Source organism: Athene cunicularia (assembly GCF_003259725.1).
Source record: "Athene cunicularia isolate RWA chromosome 8 unlocalized genomic scaffold, athCun1 chr8_part1, whole genome shotgun sequence".
NCBI classification, from domain to species: Eukaryota; Metazoa; Chordata; class Aves; order Strigiformes; family Strigidae; genus Athene; species Athene cunicularia.
In genome coordinates, this window is record NW_020799109.1 from 8,863,805 (window position 1) to 8,887,482 (window position 23,678).

General features: G+C 38.7%; 1 protein-coding gene across 1 annotated transcript in view; it reads left to right on the top strand.

Moving 5' to 3' along the window:
- The window catches only part of SPATA6 (spermatogenesis associated 6), a 47,389-nt gene extending 24,316 nt beyond the window's left edge, over positions 1–23,073 (top strand). The window contains exons 10-14 of the mRNA XM_026853883.1: positions 757–797; positions 2,511–2,686; positions 11,808–11,907; positions 16,588–16,673; positions 20,497–23,073. Coding sequence (XP_026709684.1) covers positions 757–797; positions 2,511–2,686; positions 11,808–11,907; positions 16,588–16,673; positions 20,497–20,677 — 584 coding nt within the window. The 3' untranslated portion in view covers positions 20,678–23,073. The remainder of the gene's footprint in view (positions 1–756; positions 798–2,510; positions 2,687–11,807; positions 11,908–16,587; positions 16,674–20,496) is intronic.
- The last annotated feature ends 605 nt before the right edge of the window (positions 23,074–23,678 follow it).

The window sequence follows — 23,678 nt, forward strand, 5'->3', positions numbered from 1 at the left end:
TGTTGGTTTCTGGACAGTGGTTAGGAGACTGAAGTCTACCTCACTGTTAATATCCAGACAATTCACTGGTCACCTGCCTGTGTCTTGAAGCTTAACTGCAACTTCTGAAAAAGACAGATTTCTAGGATTAGACAGTACAGTTTAGTCCTTTTTTTGCTTTTTTTGCTTTCATGAAGGTAGCAAATATAGGGAGTGTCTTTACATTGCTGTGCAGTGTAGAAGCACCTCTTGGGGCTTGGCCAAGCCCAGTATGGACCTAATAGTTTCGCCATGTGTGTTTCCACTTTGTACTCATGTTTGTGGGTCAGTGGTGAGGGAGGGAATGAAGAGGTGATAGGAGGAGAGAGAAGTGGTCATAGGGAACCTTGTTCAGAGATTAGTAAGGTAGTGTCATGTACATGAGAATTTTGGGGAATGGTAGATTGATTTTATACTGATTTAGGCAATTAACAGCTTAACAAAATGTGCCACTTCTGTCTATGCAGAAGATGGTGCATATGCTGATTCATTATTATAAACATTGTAGTCCATTAAATGTGAAGTGATTGTTTTCAGCTAAAGAAAGTGATTGCCTGAAATATTCTGAGGAGACTGTCCAGAATTTCACAATGTGTAATAATGATAATAGTAATAATAATTTGCTTTAGTACTGTTTGGGAGGAGAGGTAAGCTATTTTATAAAAGATTTCATAAAATTTAGGACATTCACATTTTCTTTTGAATTTCTTCTGGGATGCACCTTTTTTATTTTTCCAGATCCTTCTCTTCTCGGCAGCTACAGACCCAAGAAAGCTGAAGTGAGTACTCTGAAATGCTATTGTTTACACATTAGTTTTTTGGGAAGCTCTGAGTGAGAAGGATGTCTTGTATAGGTATTTTTGAAATTTTATCTACTGTAGTATCAAAAGCAAGAAAAGGGACATTTAAAATCTGATCTAGCCCAGTTTAGGCCTGCTGACAGTTATTTACAAATAGAAGAGTGGAACTTAACAGTCTATGAGATACTCATGCCTGCAGGTACAGAACTTTCTTCTCCTTGGCATTAAGGCTTGTGACAAGGCTGTAGAAGAGCCTTTAAAGGCAGTTTGCATTTGCCTTCCCATTCATTCTGGAAGCACACTTCATTCTGGAATTGCATGCAAAGGTAGCATTGGTACAGCTGGCAAGCCACTGCTCTGTTATTTCACATCCTTCCTTTTTCAGATTTTAGTTGTTCTGTGTATTAAATGGATCTGAAGATTGTCAGGGTTCTTTTGGATTTTGGTGTTTTATATTCTTTCCATCCTCATTTGGTTGATTTTGCCTGTGTTCCTGAAGTACTGTAGAAATTGTGGGTTTAGGCATTTAATTATGTAAGCCTCTCAGATTTCCTAATGGCTGGGAAAACTGATGATAAGAGGGAGGAGGAAGGAAGGGGAATTATAAGGTTAAACCTTGATATATGTTAAGTGCACTTTCTAAACTTATATTACCAAGGATTGCAGTTTTGCATACCATGTGAGTCTAATCTGTTGTGCCACTTCTGGATTGTTCCATGGCTGTAAAGGAGAAACTGTAAAGAAAATAGAGACTCTCTACTAAATATGCTAAATACATCTATACATCTTTTTTTTTTTTTTTTTTTAATTTTAAATGATGGCTATTTTAAGGTCATGTCATCTCCCTCATCCCTCTGCTCCCCACATCTTTCCCCCTGCCATGGGAAAATAGCTTTTAGGAGCAGTGGCTGGAGAATGCACATAGCTGAGCTACAGGTTAATTCATCGTGTTCTTGTTGCACTTGTGATTCTCACAAAATCAGGACTGAAGAGAATGTATCTTTTTCTTGCCAGAAATATAATATAGCTTTATTTAAGAGGAGCTGTTTCACAAAGCTGAGGAAAAAAACCCTACAGCCTGGAAAGACCTAATGAATAGCCTAATTATTGTTGATGTGGTTTTGTTGCGGGTTTTGGTTTTTTTCTCAGCATTGGGAAGGGGCTTGTGTAAAAGTCCCCATGCCATGTAAAATGGTGACATAGTTATGAGGAACTATGAAAGGAGTAATAGTATAGTGAAGATTGAATAGAAGATGAGTAGATGGACCTGAGTTTTTCCTTGAGGAACAGCAAATGATGAGGGAAAAAAAAAAAAGTCTAAGAAGGATGAGTCCCAGACTGAGGAGAAGTCTAAGGTTTGTGTTGGTTTAGACTCTCAGGCATCAATCTGAATCGGTGAGATTCCTGGGAAGGGTAAGCCTTCAAGCTGTGCAGCCAAAAAAAGATGATAAAAAAGCTGTTACAGTGGACTTTGACCTAAAATGGCATTAGATACCACAGTCATCTGATACTTGATTTAGTTTAGACCGGGGCTCTTTCTATGAAATGAGGGTCCTGTTCTTTCCTGAGCAGGCAGTTATTCCTGCACGTATGTGCAACATTTAACGTTTTGGTTTGAAAAATAAACCCATGAAAACCATATATCTTGATATTCATAATAAATTTTAGCAATGTTTGGTGGGCTTTTTACAGGCAAAATCTACTCATGGAAAAGGTGTTGACAGTTCCGATGTTTGCAATGAGGATGTGATCTCAGATCCACCCAACAGACCATCCCATTCTTCTGGTTCATTAGAGCATTCAGCACCTCCAGCATTTCAGAAGCATTCTCTAAGTTCTGTGCTAAATCGGTCTTCTCTAAGGGAAAGGTAATGACTTAGTTTTGTTTGTGAAATTCTGGAATTATTAATATAAGCAGATGATAACAGTACTTGCATGACTATAGTTTGCATGTTTGGAGGTGTGCAGGCTGAAGAGCCTGAAAAATCTTTCCCCAACAACTATGTTGTCATTTGACATTTCCTCAGGTGCTATGTTTGTTATCACCTCTCTGCTTAATGATACAACCCTAATATGGCAATGGAAAGGATCAGTTGCTAACCTCTGCAACAACGAAGCCCCAAATTTCAGGCTGCCAATGTCCATCTAAACCAGAGAGTACTTAAATAAATAATCACTGTTTCAGAGGCAATTAGAATCTCAGGAATGTAAATATAGATACATGCTAAGTCATCTTTATGGGAAGTACTTGGAGACCTTTTTTCCTTCTGGCTAGTGTTTGTAAGCACATACCTGTGACTGTGCTGTAGTCAGATGTATGACTAGTGTGCCTAACATGCTTGAGCTAGCTTTAATCTAATCAGTGTATTATTTTCCAATCTTTGTGCTTTATTGACAGTCCTAAGGTTTTGTTTGGTTTGAGCTCAAGTGTGGGCCTCTGCAGCAATTGTGTGTACATTAATTTCTATATTTGCATTCATTTTCTTAGTAGTCTCCACTGACTCCAATAGAAGTGGAGACAGCTTCTAATATCACTTAGTTCAGTGGATTTCAATCCCTGGATTAATATCTTGGGCAAGCCTCATAGCTTCAGTGTTGCATGAGGGTAGAATGGAAGAAATGTCAAAAGCAGCAGATTTTTTCTTGCATAAGTCCTCCAGTCCTTCAAGGAGAGCATTCCCTGCCTCCTGCTGAGTAGAACATGTACTTGGTGCACAATGCTTCTACTGTATGTTCAGTTTAGTAAGTTACTAGACGGTTTTCTGGGAGCAGAAAGCCCATATACAAAGGTGGGCCTGTATAAGCAAATGCTTAAAATAATTGGGAGAAGCTGAGGCTCAAAGAGATGTCCTGTCCTAATGCCGAAGTGTTTCCTGAGGCCCTACTTGGAGATGTACTTTGGTTGCTAGTTCACACATGTTCGAGGCTGTTTCATCCTTGTTACCATTGGTACCTCAGTTAGTCAATGCTCACCGGGTGCATTTTTATAGCCTACACACAGCCTAAAGCTTTTTTTTCAAAATAGAAAAATTGTCTCTGTTTTTTTTCCTTAAAAAGAGAAATGACAGATGGCAGGTGGGGATTGAATTTTTAATACTTGTAAAGATCAAGTTGGTGTTTTAACATCTTCCTCTGCTTGAAAACTTACTTGTTTGTTGTTCAGTGTAATAGTATGTCATGAGAACTGTTACACAGAGATTAGAATGTATCTGGGGTTTGGAGGAGGTTTCTTTGTCACCTTGTCTTCTGACAATGTTTGTGAGTTAGTTACCCATGTCTGGGGAAGAGATACTGTAACAGTGACTTTTTTATCCTTTTTTCAGCTGTACACCTTTTGGGGAGGGGAGGATACATTTTAAAATGCATTATATTTAAAGCTGACTGGGTCCCTTACATTGATAGCGGCAAAGTCTTGTATGTTGTGAGCTGCTGTTACGTGCATAGTAATTTTGTCATCTGTGAGTTAATCTTGAACTTGTCTGAATGTTCTTGCTTCTTCTCTTTATGAGCCCCTCTCTAGAAGAGATTTGCGATCTTGTGAAATTATGTTTTTTCTTCTTATTAGAACAAATGTTCTCAGCGCTTTAGAGATGTAACATCTCTTCATATTAAAGATGTAAGCATTTACTTTTGTCATCATAAAAAATTCAAAATGAGAAGGTAAAGGGCATAGTCTAAAAAATTTGCTCTCTATTTCATGCTGCTGAGATAACAATGGTTTTAGCTGACTGTATACTGAGAGTTTATACTTGGAATGACAAACATGGATCAGAGGTCAGTGTTTGGAAATGCATGCAAACGCTACTGTTCAGATCATAGAAATACAGAGAAAATCAGTACTACTGAAAGCATATCAGTGTTAGTGTATTTGCAAGAATATGGTCTTATCTCGCAGTGTTTGGTGTTCATTTCCTTAATTTTATTTTGAATTACAAAGACAAAGAACTTAGCCTATCCAGGCTATTTTTTTTTAATGCTAGTAAACCCACAGTCAATATGAAACTTGACTCCACACCTCAACCTTTAGTTCCCTTTTTTCCCTTTTTGTAAAAAGAAGTAGTGTGAAGTGAATGGCTGCCTTCTCGGGTGTACCTCGCAGAGCCCTGCCGAGTAGATGTTAAGGCACTGCAATAATTTGCAGTGATACAGAAATGGGGGTCTTGCATAAGGTCCTCTGAGCCCTTTTGTATGCTTTCTAGCAGTTTCCAGTTCCTTTCTGTGAACCTGCTAGAGACCACAAACCAACCCACTCCCCATTTCCACTGAGTTTGTGCCGGAAGCAGAACTGTAAACAGATTTACTGTTGAACAAGGCAGCAAAGTTTTGACTTTTTATTTTTCATAATTTATTTTTACCTTTTTCATTATTTAGGTCACCTAGGGAAAGCATTAGCTGGTGTTGCAGATGACAGCAGAGCGATGTTGCTGTACAACTCTGCTTCCTTCCCATTGTGATTCTAGCTCCTGTGCAGAGCAATGTACATACACATTCTTTAGTTCCTGCCCATGATGTGTGGCCAGCAGTGTGTCAGTGTGGTTTTCTTGCCCCACTGTCTTGATGTTTGTGCATAGATAAGTGTCCTGTGTGCTTTGTGAAAGAGCATTAGCACTATGTTCTCTCAATGCTGCTGCAGGAAAGGAAAATTCAAGTCCAGTGCTTGCTTTCCTGGTGTGTGTACATCCTCATACACTCCTAGAAGACGGTGTTTTTCTTGGGGGCTTAGAAGCTAAGCCTTCCTTGCAGCACTGAACCCTGCAGCAAAGTATCTTTTGTAAAGAAAAGGAAAAATAGTGAGATGGATTCTGTAAGGTAATGACAGAAGTCCTCTGAATGGAGCTATGTGCTGGCACCAGAGAAATCCTTTTCTCAAGAGACTACAGCAATCATAGGAGTATTTGACCGTTTCTGTTATGTTGAGTGGCAAAACTACTTCTCATGCATTCGGGATCAAAGGATTCTTTTTCCTACTCTGGAAATGGCAGACTTTTGCTTCCAAAGTGAAGTGCAGCTCGATGTCTTTTTATGTCCTCCTGGTTATATGGCTGACATGTGATCTTAACTACTATAAAATTTAACAAAAACCTAACTTCTGTTTGAAGAAAGACAGAGGTTAACTGTCTGGATCAGATGCCCTTCTATAATATTCCTCTATTGGTTTACTATCATCTTTTTATATTATCTTTTTCCAAGTACTAGGGAAATACCAGCATAAAGTTAGATATTACCAATGATAGATATAATGATAGATATTAATAGTTAGATATTAATGAAATGCTAGATCCTACACTAAGTCCTTGAAAATTCCAGTTAACAGAAGCTTTGACTTCAGTGATCTTAAAATATGTCACCCCAGGATCCTGGATGCTAGTTTTGTTGTGTAGCAAAATCCAGACACGAGTAGTTCACCTAATATTTTAGAGAGTGGTGTGCATCCTAAGACAGGGTTTACTTCTGTGAGAGTGTATGTTTAAGATCTGAGAACCTTCTTCTAAGAAGTGGAACATTTTGCAATTTAGCAGACTTTTCAGGAAAAAAGTTTGCTTTAAGGGGAGGTTGCAACTAGGTTTCCTGTCCATTTCTAGCCATCTAGAAGTCATCATTTCTGATTTTTTGGAATTTAGTTTGGTAGTAAGGTCATTCTTGAATCTATTGTGTTTGAATCTCACCCCTTAGGGTAGTGTACTTATTTTGTATTCTTTAAGTTAACTTCTGGAATCAGCACTTGAAGATCAGTTATTTCCTCTTGTATTCTGCAAAACTGATTAGTACCTAAGCCTTGATTCATATTTTTGACCAACATCTGTACAATTTTTCATCTTCACTGGTTGCTTTTGCTGCAGCAGTAAGTAAATTTGAAATTGATTGCTGTCAAAGCTGTTTTGTGTATAAATTAATAAATTCAGAGAAGATAGATGGTAACGGAAAAGCTTCCAAAAAATAATAAGGAGGTGCAGCCCATTTATGACATTCTGATGATTTAGCACCAGAATGACTTCAACCTTTTTGGGGCAACTGCTCAGCTGGACTATTGGTATTCCTAGAAATCTCGGAAGCTGTCTGCCACTTCAGTTTCACTTTTTAGATGAGGATGATGTATCTTGCCACAGTTTTAAGCGCTAGATATGAAACCTTAGGAGGCAAAAGAAAGCATTTCCATATTTAAAAACTCAGCACTGAATGTATCTCTAGTGGTTTAAGGCCTAACTGTAAACAGGGCTTTTGAAAGTAAGTGAAACTGTATAGAAAGGATGGGGAATTTTTACTTTTTTTTCATTTCTTACTGAAGAAGGAAAGCAAATGGGTACACAGCTAAGCTGTCAGCTACTGCTTACAAATATTTAAGCTTCCGTGCTTTGATTTAAGGCATTGTCTGTGTGTAATTGTTTTTGCTTCAAAGTAGTATCCTGGCATTGTGAAAACAGCCTACTTCCTCCTCTTCAAATATTGTGAGAACATAAGGATTTTTATGTTGGTGTATTTTCATTACAATTCAGGAACCAGTATGTACCAATATAGTCTCTAAAACACTTTTGTGCTGCATCTACACTAAGGGCCATAGCCATCAAGCATTTTAAGAAAAAGCAAAACAAAATTGTGTCCTTTACTAAGTCGACCAGTAAAACTCTTCAGTATAGCCCAGCCTTTCTATTGTGCCTCCATACAGACCAATATACACTGAGAACCCAAGTTCATTGTACTGAATTACCACTTCATGTCCTCTTAAATGAGAATAAAGCAACTTCTCCACTTACTGTGAAAGCTGCATAAATGCCTACTTGGATATAAAATCTGGGAGGGTTTTTTTTTATTTCAGAATTAAATATATTTGGTTTCCTCAAGAATCTCTCTTATTCAATGTATAAGTTCTTACAGATTGTGTTTTTTTCAGGTTATACTTAGCTTTAAGAGCTCTTTCTCCCTCTTCCCCCCAATTACAGTAGCGTTTCTCCAGGCTGGTACTACAGTACTTCATTGATTTCTGTCCTCTGATAGTTTGTCCTTGTATGTGGTTTTGCTCAGCATGAAGTCTGTGTCTTTGAAGTTGATGAATTCTTCATGGAGGCCACATGCACCGAGTTGTTCACAAGGCTGGGAGGTGTGATGGTGGGGGAAGGGGTCATGATAGGCATTGCAAATGTTCTGCAGTAGGCTTTTGCATTAATCCTACTGATATGAAATGTATTAGTATCTCCTGCTGAAATGTGATATTAACATTTTTGCTGTGTGCAAGTGGATGATTGGATTGTCTGACATTTGAAAATTCCTATTTATTACAGCTCTCAAGTTCGCAAGCTGCTGTTTGACTAGAGTACATGGGTGGATGTATCCTGTTTGTATTTCTAATGGAGTATTTCATCCTAATGGATAAAATTATACATGAAAATAACTTTAATCTTTAGCACAAGATCTAGGCTGTCTTGGCTGCTTTTTTTTTTTCCCATCAAGGTAGATGTTGTCTGCATGACCTTAAAAAAATCCTCATCTCATAAAAGAAAATAAATGCCTTTAGTCACATTACAAGGGAAAATGGTTCTGTTTCCTTGATCAGACTCGACACAACATCTTTGAAATTAATCTTGAGAAGTTCTCTGATTGATCTGGCTTTTTCTAGGTCACTGAGCTATATTTCCAAAGTGTTTATACAATCTATTGGAATCAATAAACAATTTAAACTGATGTAACTGCAGAATGTTTGCAAGTCCCAGGGAAAATTGAAAGTATGACAAAGAATACAGCTGTAGAAGTTTATTTCGTTTATCAGGACAAACAGTCATTGAAATGAAATTACTTTCTTTTCAACATTGCAATGTGATAGTGACACCTTAATCACATAAATAAGTAGCTAGTCATTTTAAAAACTTGTTACTGGTGATTTTAGCCAAATGGAATTCCTTTATTTATACTCTAAGAAGCTGTGCTAGAAAGCCTGTTTTATAAAATATTTCCAATAGAAGAGTTAGAATATCATAAAAAGGTTTTACTTCAAATTATGGCTGTTACATTTCAGGCATGATTTTATTTTAGTTTGAGTTTTGGTTGGTGTACATATTAACATTATGACTTTAAATGTGGATTGGACGCTGTAGTTATTACTAAAATTATATAATAACAATACTAGAAAAGCTAATTAAAAAGAAGCCGATACTGGTTTTAATCACACTTAAGGCTTTTTTTTGTTGTTGTTGGGGGTTTTTTTTGTGAATTCAATTTGGGGTATGTGCAAGTGGCTAACGTTTCTTATACCACAGCGCACACTAGTGGATTGATCAATAAAATCATCTGAAGAAAAAAAATTTAATAGTTCTTGAATTAAGTACTTAAATCTTCTTCTTCTTCTTGCAGACATAGCCATGTATTTTCTAAATGAATACAATAGCAACCTGGGTTTTCTTTTTTCCAAAAGTAAATACATTTATCTCCAAGGATATTTGTAAATTTAAGATTAATAACAATGATCTGAAATCTTACATACGAATTTCATAAAATTTATTTCCCAAAGGCAATCTATTCCAACTCTCTTCTCAGTGCCGGCAACCTGGATGTTGGAAGAACAGCAACTGCTCTATAAATAAGAAAATGCCATGACTTCATGGGTCTATCTTTTGTTTGTCAAATGGGAAATGACTCACTCTTACTGCATCTAGGATGCAGATTTTTAAACATGCATTCAGAGGTTCTGTAATATTAGTGTTTGTAAATGCCAATGGGAAGTCATAAGATGATAGTAGCACTTCCACCCGTTTCCTTTACCTCTCTTTAAAAAAAAAAAAAAAAAACACATGCATGGTAATGCAGTACATCAAACTGGGTTTGACTGTGTTATGGAAATGAATGTTCCTGCCTGCTTAACGCACTTAAACTTCTGTTTCTTTAAATGCAATGCTTTCCTCCCCTAATCAAATTCACAAACCATTTTGCTTTCTTTTAGAAAAAGTTATATGAGATCTTTTAGTGCAACAGATCGTTAGATTCTAGTATGCAAAAGAATTGAACAGTATGGATTTGCCATACATGCTGTTGGGTTTGAAATTAATTGTAAATGTTCAGGATGCTAATATGAATGTTACAGCCAGCTTCGTGAAAATGGTTGCCTGTAATGATCCAAAGATAAACAATGTTAAATGTCACTAGAAATATGGAAAATACATCCCTCTATAGATTATATGATTCATCCTTCCAATATTGTGTCATTCCTTGGCACCCTTTCTTGAAGAAAAATAGAAGCATTCAGAAATAGATTATTTGATTTAAGGAAATTCATAAATAGGCTGAAAGTGTTGGGGCTGTTAAGAACAGAGAGAGATATTTCGGAACGGTAAACAATGGTAAGTGAGTCCAAATAAGTGGATTAGATGCAAAAAAAATAGGAGAATGTTACTCAGAAGCAGACAGCTGGTCACTTTCTACTTATATCTCTATCCCTGTGGTAATAGAAGGAATGAACCAAAAGATTGGTTCATTCAAAGAGCTCCTTGCCCTGCCTGTAACCTTCAAGGCAGCCTGGCACTTCCCGTTTTCAGGATTCTGCTTCCATTAATCTTAATGTTGCCAATTTACTTGTTTTAGACTGAAGCTTTCTGTGTGTATTTGGTTTGTTCTTTTTGGAAGGAGCTGTAGAGTTATGCAGTTGTACTGAAATTTCTGGAAGTTTGATGAAGGTAAACTCAGTCAGGCACAATCAGATTGGGGATTTCAGAGTGATAGACTGGGAATAATAACACAGGGAATGTGATAAATTGGAGAGAAGAGGGCAGGCGGGCTTGCAGTCCCAGGCTCACAAACCCATCCAGAGCCCACTGTAGAATCTCACGGCTCAGAGTCATGATGTTTCTCCAGTGCATCAAATTTGTGAAGCAAACTATCAAAGCATGTCACTGTTTCTTATGCTTCTTAATCCACCCAGAGTACAGCAGCCAGTACTGCTGTTGGCTGTTGTTCCATTACCTCAGATTGCAGCGGTATGGCTTGCCAGCTCGCAGCTTGCCTGGTGATCTGTATTCCTATTAGCATGATACCACATCATGAGTTTTTATTTTCTTGGTGCAAAGTCAGGTTCTCAGAGGTTGGGAAGCATTGAAAGGAAGATGCACAATCTTGATCTAGTGCCCTGTTTCTATCCACTGTGATGAGATTGTGTAAGTAAACATTTCATAATTTCTCCCCAATATTTTTTTTTCCTTATGTTGATCTCCCTCCCCTCTTTTTCTTTAAATAATACATTTTTGAGTGTACTAACATGTGGTTGATGTGTAAACGATCCTATTCTTAAAATCTTAGTTGCCTTTCATAAGTCTGAGAATAACTATTGATACGAAATTTCTGAAGGCTTCTGAACTTTCTGAGAAGGATGAGTTGGCTTTGGTTTTTTTTCAGTAAAGTGGAAAAAGTGTGCTGCAAAAAATGAAATGGTAAAATCCAAAAGTAGCTGTTGGTTTTAAGTCACTCTTATCAAGCAAGCTACCTCATTTTTATTGAAGAAAAGCAACTTAAAATTCAGTACCATCTTGTGAAATAAAATTGTGTATTTGCAGGTTTTTTAACTCCATGGGCTTTCCAATTTGCACACGTTGGGGTTATCTTCCTGATAATTTATTCCAGTGAAAAGAGTTTTGTGTGTAATACTTGCCTTAAAAAGAGGAAAATGAAGCTTGATCACTGGGAACAGAATAACTATAGAGCTTTTTTATTCTTTAGGGACAATAAAAACATTATGGAAATATTACGCGTTGCAAAATCATCAACGTTTTCTATTTTTTGTATTTTCTGTTGCTAATGTGGTTGCATATGATTTGTGCACTGATTTGAAATGTTTCTTTACTTGTATCCCAGAGGAGGAAAAGAATCAAATCTAAACACTGTGTATGTTCCAAATAGAAGGAAGCAATGCATGCTTCATAATTAAAAAAAACTTAATCTGAGTCAAAAGCATGTTTGATCTTTTCAACTAGAAAATATTTCTTCTGTTTGTTTTCCCTCTTCCTCTTGCAGATTTAGCTCTAGTTGGCCTTCACCAGCAAATGGAGATGAGATCCATAAAAGAGTGAAAAATATTTTAAGGACACACAGTGCTAGACAGCGCCTAATTTTTGTAAGTTTGACTACAAACTAAATCCTTTATTTTCTCCAAGATGGCTGAGGAAGGGAACTGTGCCTACAGTCTTGGATTTATTATAATGTTGTCCTTTCAGGCAGCTTTCATTGTAGAAATATGGATTCAGTATATAAGTTGAACTGTTTCATAATGATTTCAGTAGCCTTCTTTATGTTTAGCATTTATGGACAGCTGGTATAGGTAACCCTCTCATGGGTTATTAAGGACAATTACATTTTTTTTTATATCTGTTTCTCCATTTCTGATTTAATCAAAGACTATGTTACAGATCTGTAGAGCATTGAGAATTAACACGTTGTGTAGCTGCGCATTGGCAGCTGCTTGTGTCCAGCTGTTTGTAGAGCTAATATTATTCTTTAGATGTGTGCTTTTTTCCCTTAATTACCTGGCTTTGTCCGTGAGTCTGATGGAATCTCGAAGTGTGGTTTTTAGACAAATAAAAATTTTTGATACTGCAGTCTGGAGAAACCCAGTTATGGCATAGTATCTCCCTGACCAAAGCATTGTACAAAGTGGAGAGCAGTGACGAGTGATGTTCCTCGGGGCTTAGTGTTGGGGCCAGCGCTGTTTAACATCTTTGTTGGTGACACGGACAGTGGGATTGAGGCACCCTCAGCAAGTTCACCGACCACACCGAGCTGTGTGGTGCGGTCGACAGGCTGGAGGGAAGGGATGGCATCCAGGGGGACCTGGACAGGCTGGAGAGGTGGGCCCGGGCAAACCTCATGGAGTTCAACAAGGCCAAGGGCAAGGTCCTGCCCATGGGCCGGGGCAATCCCAAGCACAAATACAGGCTGGGCGAGGAGTGGGTTGAGAGCAGCCCTGAGGAGAGGGACTCAGGAGTGTTAGTGGATGGAAAACTGACTATGAGCCAGCAATTTACGATCACAGCCCAGAAAGCCAACCGTGTGCTGGGCTGCACCCAGAGCAGTGTGGGCAGCAGGGCGAGGGAGGGGATTCTCCCCCTCTGCTACGTTCTTGTGAGACCCCCCTGCAGTGCTGGGTCCAGCTCTGGGGGCACCAACAGCAGAAGGACACGGACCTGCTCGAGTGGGGCCAGAGGAGGCCACGAAGATGCTCAGGGGGTTGGAGCAGCTCCCCTGTGAGGACAGGCTGAGAGAGATGGGGGGGTTCAGCTGGAGAAGAGAAGGCTCCGGGGGAGACCTTACAGCATCCTTCAGTACTTAAGGGGTGCTACAGAAAGATGGGGAGGAACTCTTTATCAGGGAGGGTAGGGATAGCATGAGTGATTATGTCTTTATACAAAAAGAGGGTAGATTTAGATTAGATATAAGGAAGAAGTTCTTTCTTGTGAGGGTGGTGAGACACTGGCACAGGTTGCCCAGAGGAGCTGTGGCTGCCCCATCCCTGGAAGGGTTCAAGGCCAGGTTGGATGGGGCTTTGGGCAACCTGGGCTAGTGGAAGGTGTCCCTGCCCATGGCAGGGGGGTTGGAACTAGATCATCTCTATGGTCTCTTCTAACCCAAACCATTCTATGATTCTGTAGTTCTATGAAACTGAGTAACAAGTTTGTTGATGTGCAAAACCTTAGCATCTTTAAGTGTAAGATGAGAAAAGAGAAACTTAAGATAAAAGGATATAATGATGACAGGTAGGTAAGATTAAGATTAGGAGCTGTGATGAAATTGTTATTTTTGTCTGACAGTCTATACAGAAATATTATTGGTCAGTTAGAAGAGACACAAGTCTCTCAAAGTGGAGAAAGACATCTTTTTTGCTTGTTTCTCCTCTTAGAAAAATGAGTGGTGACAGCAATCTGCTTTTTAACATTGCTGCAATTTTTAAGTTACTGCTTTCCCCAATTGTCCACCTTTCCCCTCTGACTTATTTTACTGTATCAGTGGGAAGCATGATAAAGATTGAGAGCACCCTGCCACCCCATCCCCACCTCACACTTCAGCACAGGAAGGGCAGGCGTGACACTAGTGCACTGGCATGTGAGCTGTGCTGATGTATTGACTACAGTAAAGCCATGGCAGAGCGCAGGGGCAGAAGGGAAGGTGGGTTTTTTTCAATCCGCTGCTGCAAGATGTACTGAAGAACATCTGTCTTAGCTCTGAAATCTCAATTTATTTATTTATTTCCCTAAATTTAGTTATCCTGGGGAGCTCCTGATGTTGCCTGTGTGCTCTCTTAATCTGATTATTTTCTCATTTTGGTTCAATCTTCATTTTTAGCTTAGTTGTTGTGCTTTTTGTTTTAAACTGAAAAACCTTTTCTCGGGCATGCTAAGACTGTTTAATCTAGTCCATGCTGTACCTCCCTGAGTTGTATACAAATGTTATGATCTTGTGAGCTGCTGCCTCTCAAATAAAAGATGCCCATCACATTTTTCTGTGCTTCAGCCACTCCAAAATAGGTACAAATCATGTCAAAGGCTTCTCTGATGTTTCAATGAACTTAAGATAACAAATTGGACTTCATGACGGTCCATCACCTACATGTAATGAAAGTTTGCACAGCCTGAACTATCTGCAGTGGTCCTTGACTACTTTCCTTGAACAGTAGACCATGACTTTATGATAAAAGATTTACTAGTTTGTTAGGAGAGCTGGATGGCTGGTTACACGGTCTCCATACAGTCATAAAGACTATTAAATATAATAATGGGTAAAGGAGAATTTGATGATTTTCGTCTTATTTACTTATTTTACTTATATAATTTAAAACATTCTACTCTAAAATGACTTACACTATGCTGGTATTGACTTGTTGCAGCTATATTACACAAATACACACAAATTTGCAAGCATGATGTTAGAATCTTACAGCACGGTACTTTCTGTTGGCTTTCCGTTAGCGTACCTTGTCACTTCCAGTATGGAACACTTGCTGAATACTCACAAGGATTAATGATCAGAGATTATGCTTTTCTATTTCCTCTCCTGTTGGAAAACCTCATGTTTCTGCCCTAAAAAATGAGATATCGGGGTATTGGGTAAGATTTTTCAGCCTTTAATTACCAACCTGGTCAGAGCAATACTGGAAAAGAACTGTTTTTCTCAGTCCATTTTTTTCCACAGAGCAAAAGGAATAGGAGGATGTTACAGAGAAGTCTCATGGTGTTTGTGTACAGCTACCTTGTGAAAGCTGTGCTAACAGCAACTGACCTGCTTAAAAAAAAAAAAAAAAAAAATCAGGTCTGCTTGCAGTGAGTTGTGTAAAATACAACAGGATTGGTTGTGTTTCCCCAGATGGCCCAAAATCTAGGCTGTGTTGTTACGCAGTGGATGGATGAGCTAAATGGGTCATCTTGAAAGTAGAGAATAGTAAAGCAAGTGCACTGGCAATGTAGTGAGTAGATTTTGGCTCCAGTCTGGATTCTCTTCCAAACTTTGAAAGGTTACAAAGTCTCTCTTACTCTGTTTCATTCCAAGGAGCCTAATGCTAAATAACTATTCCCAGAAGCATCCAGCTGTGTTTTCCAAAATTTCGTTTCCATAGTGCTCTGTAAAAATAGTGTGACTGGAGCTCTGCTACAGATTCCTTAGGGTGTCCACTGTAGCTTTCTGCTGTGACGTTCTGACAATATTGTAATGTTTCCCTCTTTCTTGCTTTTCAGAACATAATTTGCCTCTGGCAAATGCTGTGGTTTTATTTACCACTGTACCCCATTTCCTTTTCAGTGCTTTGTTGTCTGTGACTGCTGAAGGAGGAGTTTTCCTGTTTACAAACACACTTCTTACCTTGTATTTCACCACAATAAATTGTCTTGGGTTTTTCCTCATCCATATGCCTGCCATTTAGCTCGCTCTGCATCTTATTGCCATCTACTACTATATTTATTGTCTTTTCTTCCAGTTATTTCTTCTATAGCATAAAAGATTATTTTGTTTACTAATCCTTACAGCAATTGGTTTCTGCTGAAGCTGTGAAAAAGAGGTGATCACTTAGTATCACCTCTTAAGTAGTGTCTTTGCTCTTCAGAGTACAGTAAACGTGGTTGTGTATGGTGGAATTTCTACCATCCTGTCTCAGGTGAGCATCTGGCTCCCTGCACATGAGGTGTTTTGTTTCTTACATACCTAAGAGGGCAAATATGAGTTAATTACTGTCTAGATAGCATTTGGAAGGTAAGACTGCTTTCTAGAGACTCCTGAGAATACTACTGAAGGGTCATTAAGTGTATCATAGATTTTTTTTTTTTAAAGTTGGGTAATCATGTTCTCAGACCTCTGTGTAGAACCAAAGTATTCAGATGTATAGAATGCTTCTGTCTGGTAAAATGCATTCAATGGATAATGATAGCTCATGATAAAAGCTAATAAATAGTAAGTTTTAGGTTCTTTTTCCCCTTTTCTGCAAGAATCAAAACGCATTGAGCAGTAGGTTTCATAGTGTTTTACCAACGTTGTTTGTTGAAGATAATTGAAGCTTGTGCTGTCTGCATAGTTCTCTAGATCTGCACTGTCAGAAATTCTTTCCAGTTTATTACCTGAAAATTATTAGCTGAATTGTACTGAACTTAATTAAAAGTGTTAATAAATGGCATTTGTCTCATACTTTGTCCCTTTCTCCCTCAAGAAATGTAAGCACTTTAATAGTCTTCTACTAAATGGAAAGAAAGTATTTTTGAAATGAGATTATTGTAATCAGAAACCAAGATAATGAGAATTTGATTTCTGTTTTTTTTAGGATGAGACTAACTCATCAAAAGACTTGACTAAGACAAGAGCATCTTCGCATAAAGCGCCCTTATCCCTGAGTGAACTGCAGAGCAGGTATGGAGTTTTTCTCTGACCAAGACAGAACAGCCATGCTCATGATATTGCCCTTTAAATTTAGCTAAAAATTTCTCTTCGTATTTTGAGCTATGTAATATATTGCACTGGGCAAAGACTTCTGTAGGAGTTAGTCCTACCAAGCTTTTTCACCTTAAAGCAAAATACGGTTAACTATAATTATGCCTTTCATGCTGTTTGGCAGTGTGTCAGTGTAGTCTTCAGTAAAACACTGATTTTGGAACTGGACTTGGTCATAAAAATTATATTTGGGCAGTAGTTTTTAGATTTTATCAACCAGAGAGCAAATGTCACTTCAAAAATAACCAATTGGTTGTTTTTTTTCTTAAAACTACAGGAGTGCAAAAATAAACTGAAGTTTATTTAGTAATATGGTTTGGGGCTGTTTTGTTGGTTTGTTCTTTCTTTTCCAAAACACATTTGGAAAAGAGAAGTATCTTAAAAAAACACAGCAAATATATATAGTATGGTTTAGTGATTCAGCATGCCATATTTCAGAAGACATCTTGAAAACCTGAGGTCTTCAAAACCTGGTTTAAGTGGGTTAGTTATTCTGTGCACTCCTCACATATATGACTAGGGTTTCATTTGAACGTTTACTTAAAATACACCAATTGAACTAATTTTGACAACTTCTGTAGTAGAAGTTATCAATGTGGGTGTTCTCTATGTACACACACGGTATTTTGTACAACATTTTAGGTACTTGCTGGAGGAAAGATACAAAGTCATGTAAAACATTTTTTGGGTTACATGGCTTTTCTGCTTTTCTTCATAGTAAGAGAGAAGTCCTAAAACTGTGGTGCTAAATTTGAGAGTGCTTGACATTAGGAAAAAAAGGGTTTAATTTGATAGTTAAATGTGATGCAGTATTTTGTAACAAAGGCTTCCTGAATCACCAGTGTATACCACTGAAAGGAGGGTAATTCGATTTGGATGTAATAGTCAACTTCTGCTTGCAATTAGTAAGCTCAGAAAATTTCATTTATGATTTATTGGCTTTTTTAAAAATTCCTGTAATTTGTAGTCACCTCTGCAGGGGATCTAGTTAGTCAGATTTTCATATGTATGTGAAGTTGCTACTGGCGTTGTTAGTATTTCTATACCTGTGCTCACTCCTGTATTCTCTGTGTAGCCTTTTTGCTCCCTTATCCTTTGTCCTGACAGTTGCTGCAATTAAATTGTGTAGGATGTGTTTGTGAGAGAGAAAGTGCAAGTTTTTGTTCTGAGGCAGCTTTGGGACTTTGAGATTGATGCTGAAACTGCAGACTGTGAAAAAAAAGAAAAAAGAAACCCTAATACTACAGAATCATGGGATACGAAATGTGGTACTCAAGTTGGGAGAGGACTGCTCCTTGGGTTTAGAGGCTGGTGGCACTAGTCCCATTCACTGAAGGGCAGGACATAAAAGGACTCGAGGACAGTCTGATTGCTGAGTGTTTGCCACAGTGCTCATAAACAGGATACAAGGACAGAGACAGAGTTCATAGAAGGACATGGTACTGTCGACCAAATGTTGGCAGTAAAGTAGATAGATGATTGAAAACCACTGGGAGTAAGGAAAAGGACCGTGTTTTCTGAAATATTTAGTATATGATTCACTCAGAAAAGAACTTCTGGGACTCTTAAAGGAGATGTATGAGGGAACAAAAGCATATGACAGGTATTTCAGAGCAGGGAGTTGCGTGCAGAAATCCTGCTGTTAATATGATTTGTGAGTGTAATTCCCAGATTGCTTAGCTCGAGTTGTCAGCTGGTTTCCAATTGAGACAGGAGGAGGACTCTTCCCTAGCTTGGCTGTATCTTTGTCCTCACTGGTGCTATCTCATGTGCAAGGACTGGCTAAAGGAAGTACATACACACACACACACACACACACACACACACCCCCTCCAAAAAAAAGAAGAGAAAATTAAGCTTATGTCTTTTTTTATGTCTTTGTCAGTACCAGAATAAGGAAATTGTGAAACTTACTGTTGTTTTTTGAGTCTTTCCTTTCCTGAAGTTGAAGTGGTTAGATCTTGAGTGTCTCTATGTAGATTAAACTTTTAGTAGAAGAAAAGACAAACATAAGGCTGACTGCCGAAAATGGATTCCAAGGAAAAGAGAGTCCAAGCTGTTTGTGTATAGTTACAAGTGCTGCTCCTAGTGCCATGCTTATTTGTTGGCCTGAGAATTCTCCATCGGAAGTGAGGTAACACAGACTGCAGAAAGGAGGAGGTAAAACTTCAGTTGTTGGTGGGTCCCCAGGGTATTGACTTGTCTACATTTAACACAGGCCTGTGTAACCTCTCTGTTGATTTTGCTGTTTGGTAGGTTGGTTTCTTTGTGTCCAAACTGTGAAAGACAGTTCACCCTCTCCAGGATGATAAACCAGTTTAAATTTGCTTCATGCTGTTGACTGACTTTACATGTTGGAGCTTTTTTGAAAAAGTGTGAAAGTGGCTTTCTTCCCTTTTTAATATTGGAGCTACATAGAGATCTTGTTGCTTTATGTGGTATAGGTTGGCATTGCCCTAATTATTTCAATGTAAGAAATCTAAAAGCAAAAGCTTCTTCCTTCTTTTGTTTTGCATGGGACAGTGGAAGCTTAGAAATGTGAATTTAGAAAACTGATCCTACATCTCCCTCTTCTCCTCTCACCATTTTCCTTTCTTAAACTGAAAATCTTGTGTTTTGATGCACCTAGCTAGAAGTATAATTGTGAGTCATTTGACATAAGGTTTCTTTAAGTTTTGTCACAGGTGTTTACTGATATTAACTGGAAGACAAAGTTTTAAGTACTGGTTTGTCCACAGTAGATTGATTAAATGATATTTATATAAGAAAATGTAAAGCTTCTCTGTGAAATGTAATCCATTTCCTAAGTGAAGATGGTTACTCTAAGCTTCACATCTCCAGTTTCATATCCCAGACTGAGAACATTCACAAAAGGCTGAAGATAACTCAATCCTAATTTTTAAGTGTCTTAAGTGCCTAAGTCTCTGAGCAGATGTGAAAAATGTCACCTCAGTGGTCATTTTTTGCTTATGAGTTTTGAGCTACCTCTTTCATTCTTTGTTACAGGAAAATGGCTCATTTCATTAGATGACATAAGCCTTTGTTTTGAAAGTTTCAAGAGAAGGCAAATAGTCCTGAAGTTTAGACATATACACTTCAGATTTGTCAGTCTTTTGTAATGATTTTCAGAGAATAAATTTTACTTCATAGATCCAGGAAATAATTTCTCAAAGCAACTGAAATATGAGACTGTATTTGTGTTTAGTATTACAACAGTGACACAGAAGATGGGGTGGGGAAGGAACACTCGATTGCCACTATATCATAATGTATTTGGTAGAATACTTAATCCAAGATGCTTCTGATAGAGCACTTTGCAGCTGCAACCACAGTAATTTAATATACCTCTGATAGATTGTCTTCATATTGAAATAGCTGCTTGTGGTTTCATTTTGACCTTCAAAGGACACAAAAATCCTACTGTGTTGCTCTTGCATAGGCTTAGTGCCTAGTCACACTACCTATCAAAATACAGCAAAATTACTGCATGCTCTTTGAAAATTAATTCTTTATTTGGGAGGTATTACCGGGTGCACTCAGATAAGTGGGGGAGAATCTGTGTGAATTAATAACATGGGGCTCCCATTTCTTAGAAGTAGCTCCAGTGCAGGTTTTTTATCAATTTGTGAAAGGTAATCTGTGATTAGCAGCTCTGCATTTGGATTTCTGGTGGTTTTGTGCTTCTGATTCCTCTTCTTTATCTTGATTTGATCATTATTTCTTATCTTCTTTCTGTTGACAGTTCACCAGTGCATCAGAAAACTACTGTTCACTTGAATAATGGTGAATATTGGTCTAGTCGTGCGGCCGTATACAAGGGGAAGCCTCACAGAGTGATCTTTGAAGAGAGTCTCGAAAAAATATACAGAAACATGTACCGAAAAGCTTCTGGCACTGTTTCAGACCAAAAAACACACTCCTGATAGTAATTCACCTGGAAACGCACAGTACACAGTGTTCATATTTGTAATGAAACCTATTTTTATGTAACAAATATTTGTGCTCTGTTTTTAAGGTGGAATTATGGTTGGGCCGGGTTTTGGAGATACAGGGGTTTGGCCTGTGTTGCCAAAAGGGAACTATTAAAATCCTCCTGCTCCCCTGCCTCGCACCTCCCCTCCTCCTCCCCCAAAAAAACTCAGCAACTGAGCCCCTTCATGGTTAAGCACGATGTTGTTGCTCCTTTGAGACTATGAAAAGGTAATCATTTGAAGACTAATAGGTCTGCTGGACACGCCTGTCTGACATAACTCAGGTTTCAGCTGCAGCCATTTCTTATTAAATAATTAAAGCTATTTAGTAATATAACCAGAATTGATTGAAGGAGCAATATGTCCTAGTGTTCAGACAAAGGGTCTAAAGATGAAGGTGAATGTGAGTGTTGATTTAAAAGCATCTTATCTAGGACAAAGGGAATTGTTTTCTAGAAAATTGCCTTTGGATTGTTTATTTTTGAGAAGGGTAGAAACTGATACTGACCTATAGACACACTTTCTAAGTAGTTGCAACCACCTTTAGTCACAACTTTTCTAATACTGTCAAATTTTAAAAGAAACCACCCAGCCCAGCAGCCTTTGTATCAAAAGAAAGGTCATCTTCACACACCCTGTGCATTTGAAAGTTTCCAGGTTCTCTTGAATGCAGCCATGACATTTGCCAGTATACTTGTAATTTTAAAAAATATGAATAAGAAAGGAGTGCAGAGGGGAAAAGACTAGAGCTAGTCAGCAAGCTCCTCATATACCCCGTACAGGCCGTCTGAAGTTCCTGCATCACAATCCCACCTAATTTGGAGCTTGTCCTTCCCGGTCTGCTGGGATCCTGTTGGCAGAAATCTCATCGTTTTTGCTAAAGGCCACCAAATGTTCATCAGCAGTTTGATGCTTTCCCTGGGGATGGAACCTTTTCAGCCTTGCATTGAACAGATCCCACATTAGCAGACCGGGGCAAATTGCCCATCTACTGAAAAGCAGAATGTTTTAAAAGGGCAAGAGTGTCCATCTCCTGCTTCCTTTCAGAATGGGGGGGGGGGAACAAATGCCTGTTCTGGCTCCTTCCCTGACTGAGCGAACAGATTCAGTTACACCAGTGCCATTTTACCTGTTATGATTGGATAAAGGATGAAGCTAGCAGTACAGATGGCAGAACATATGACTGTAACCTGCCAGCATGCCTAGATAAACAAAAAGTTGGTCTACTCTGCCTTCCATCCTTTAATGCTGAGACAACATAATTGATTTGAGAAAGCAGTTGGTGAGCAATTATGCTAGTGGGGAGGCACATTGAAAGGCTGTGTGCTTCTGTTTCAGGCAAGGGGACTCTCAGAGGAAGTGTCTTGCATATAGACATTTCTATTCCTTGTAACTGTTAAACCAGTTGAAGTGGGTTAACACTGGTAACTTCCTGTCCCTGATGCCATTTAGCACATTAGTGCTTTCAAAGGGCATTAGTAGCACAGTCTTATGCTATGGGTAGGTGTTGAGTCACTCTGTGAAGTAGCAGTACACTTTTTTTGCAGAAGTGAGAAGTCGAACTTACCCAAGCTGTGCCACTGAAGGCATGGTGGCCATGGAGTATTGTGCTGCTGGTACCTGGTATTCATTCGTGAGCCTGTTCCTGTCACCCCATATTATTCCATAAAGAAACAGTTCTTCCTCCCTGCTGTTCAGGAAAGTAGGTATATTCAGATGGATCCTTAATAAGCGGGACATATTCTGAGAGATCCTTTCCAAGCTTTTGCTTTAAAATGTTATCTACTGGAACCTGAAGGTTGCTTCAGTTTCCTGTATGTGTTTTGAGTCATAAGATTTAGTGTTCTCATGGTATCCCACAGTTTTCATTCAGTATTCTCTGTGTTTTCCCTCCCCAGTGTCATAGTTTGGTAAAAGTTACAGTCTTCTGAAGGTTGGCTGTTCCCCTTTGGCCTAATCTGGTTCTGTGACAGAAGTACCGTTCGATTTTTCTCTCCCCAGCAATGCAGCACTGCAGATGTTGGTCCCTGTTTGTTCAGCATGTGAGAAGGTCTGAATGCTGAGGCGTTGGGTTTTTGTATGGATGAGTAAGGACACAAGTTGCCATGAACTCAAGGCACAAGGAAGGGATGAGTAAGGTTGATTGGAGGCCGCTGTGAAAAGACAGGGGAATGTTTTTGAGGGGTCCAGAGGAACGACAGGGGTGCATCAGTTTTATTCCCCCAGCTAAAGAAAGGAAGCACATGGTAATATAACAACCTTCAGATTTTCATCAAAGATGAAAAATTTTTCATCAAAGGTGAAAACTGGATGGGAAAAAAAAAAAAAAAAAAAAAAATTTTGACCGGTATGAATATTCGCACTGTAGCCTTCATATGCAGCATAACAACAAATGAAGCAGATAGACTACGAGTGTCTCTGGCCCTGCTCCAGCTGCGAGGGGAGATGGTGTGTATAATGTCTTTCTGAATCAGCTGCTGCAGGATATGTGTTTCTCTCTTGGGTCGGAGTCATTCTGCAGCTTATATGCTGTGATACAGCAAAGAGCGTTCTCTTCCAAGCACTGTGCTGAAAATGCCGTTTGGATAATGGAAAACTTTTCTCTGAAATGTGACTTAAGTCCCAAATTACTCCGATCTGTCCATAAAATCTGCAAACCGCTTTTTTTTCCGAAGCATTTGGCCCCTTCCCTGTTTGCTCAGCTAACCCTCATATTAATATGCATAGAGCTCCAGTGCACCGAGCACTGCTGCTCCTTTGCTACTGCAGTATGTGATAAGTATAGGTTCAGGCAGTGAACCAACATAGTAATAAACTGTAATTGTTTAGTGCACCTTGCCTTCTAATACAATTTAAATCCCTTCTATCAAATGCAAATTTCTAGGTTCCTGAGTGGAGCTTTAAATAGCATTTTCTATGCTCATTCCTTATCTTTTGCCATCCACAAAGTGGT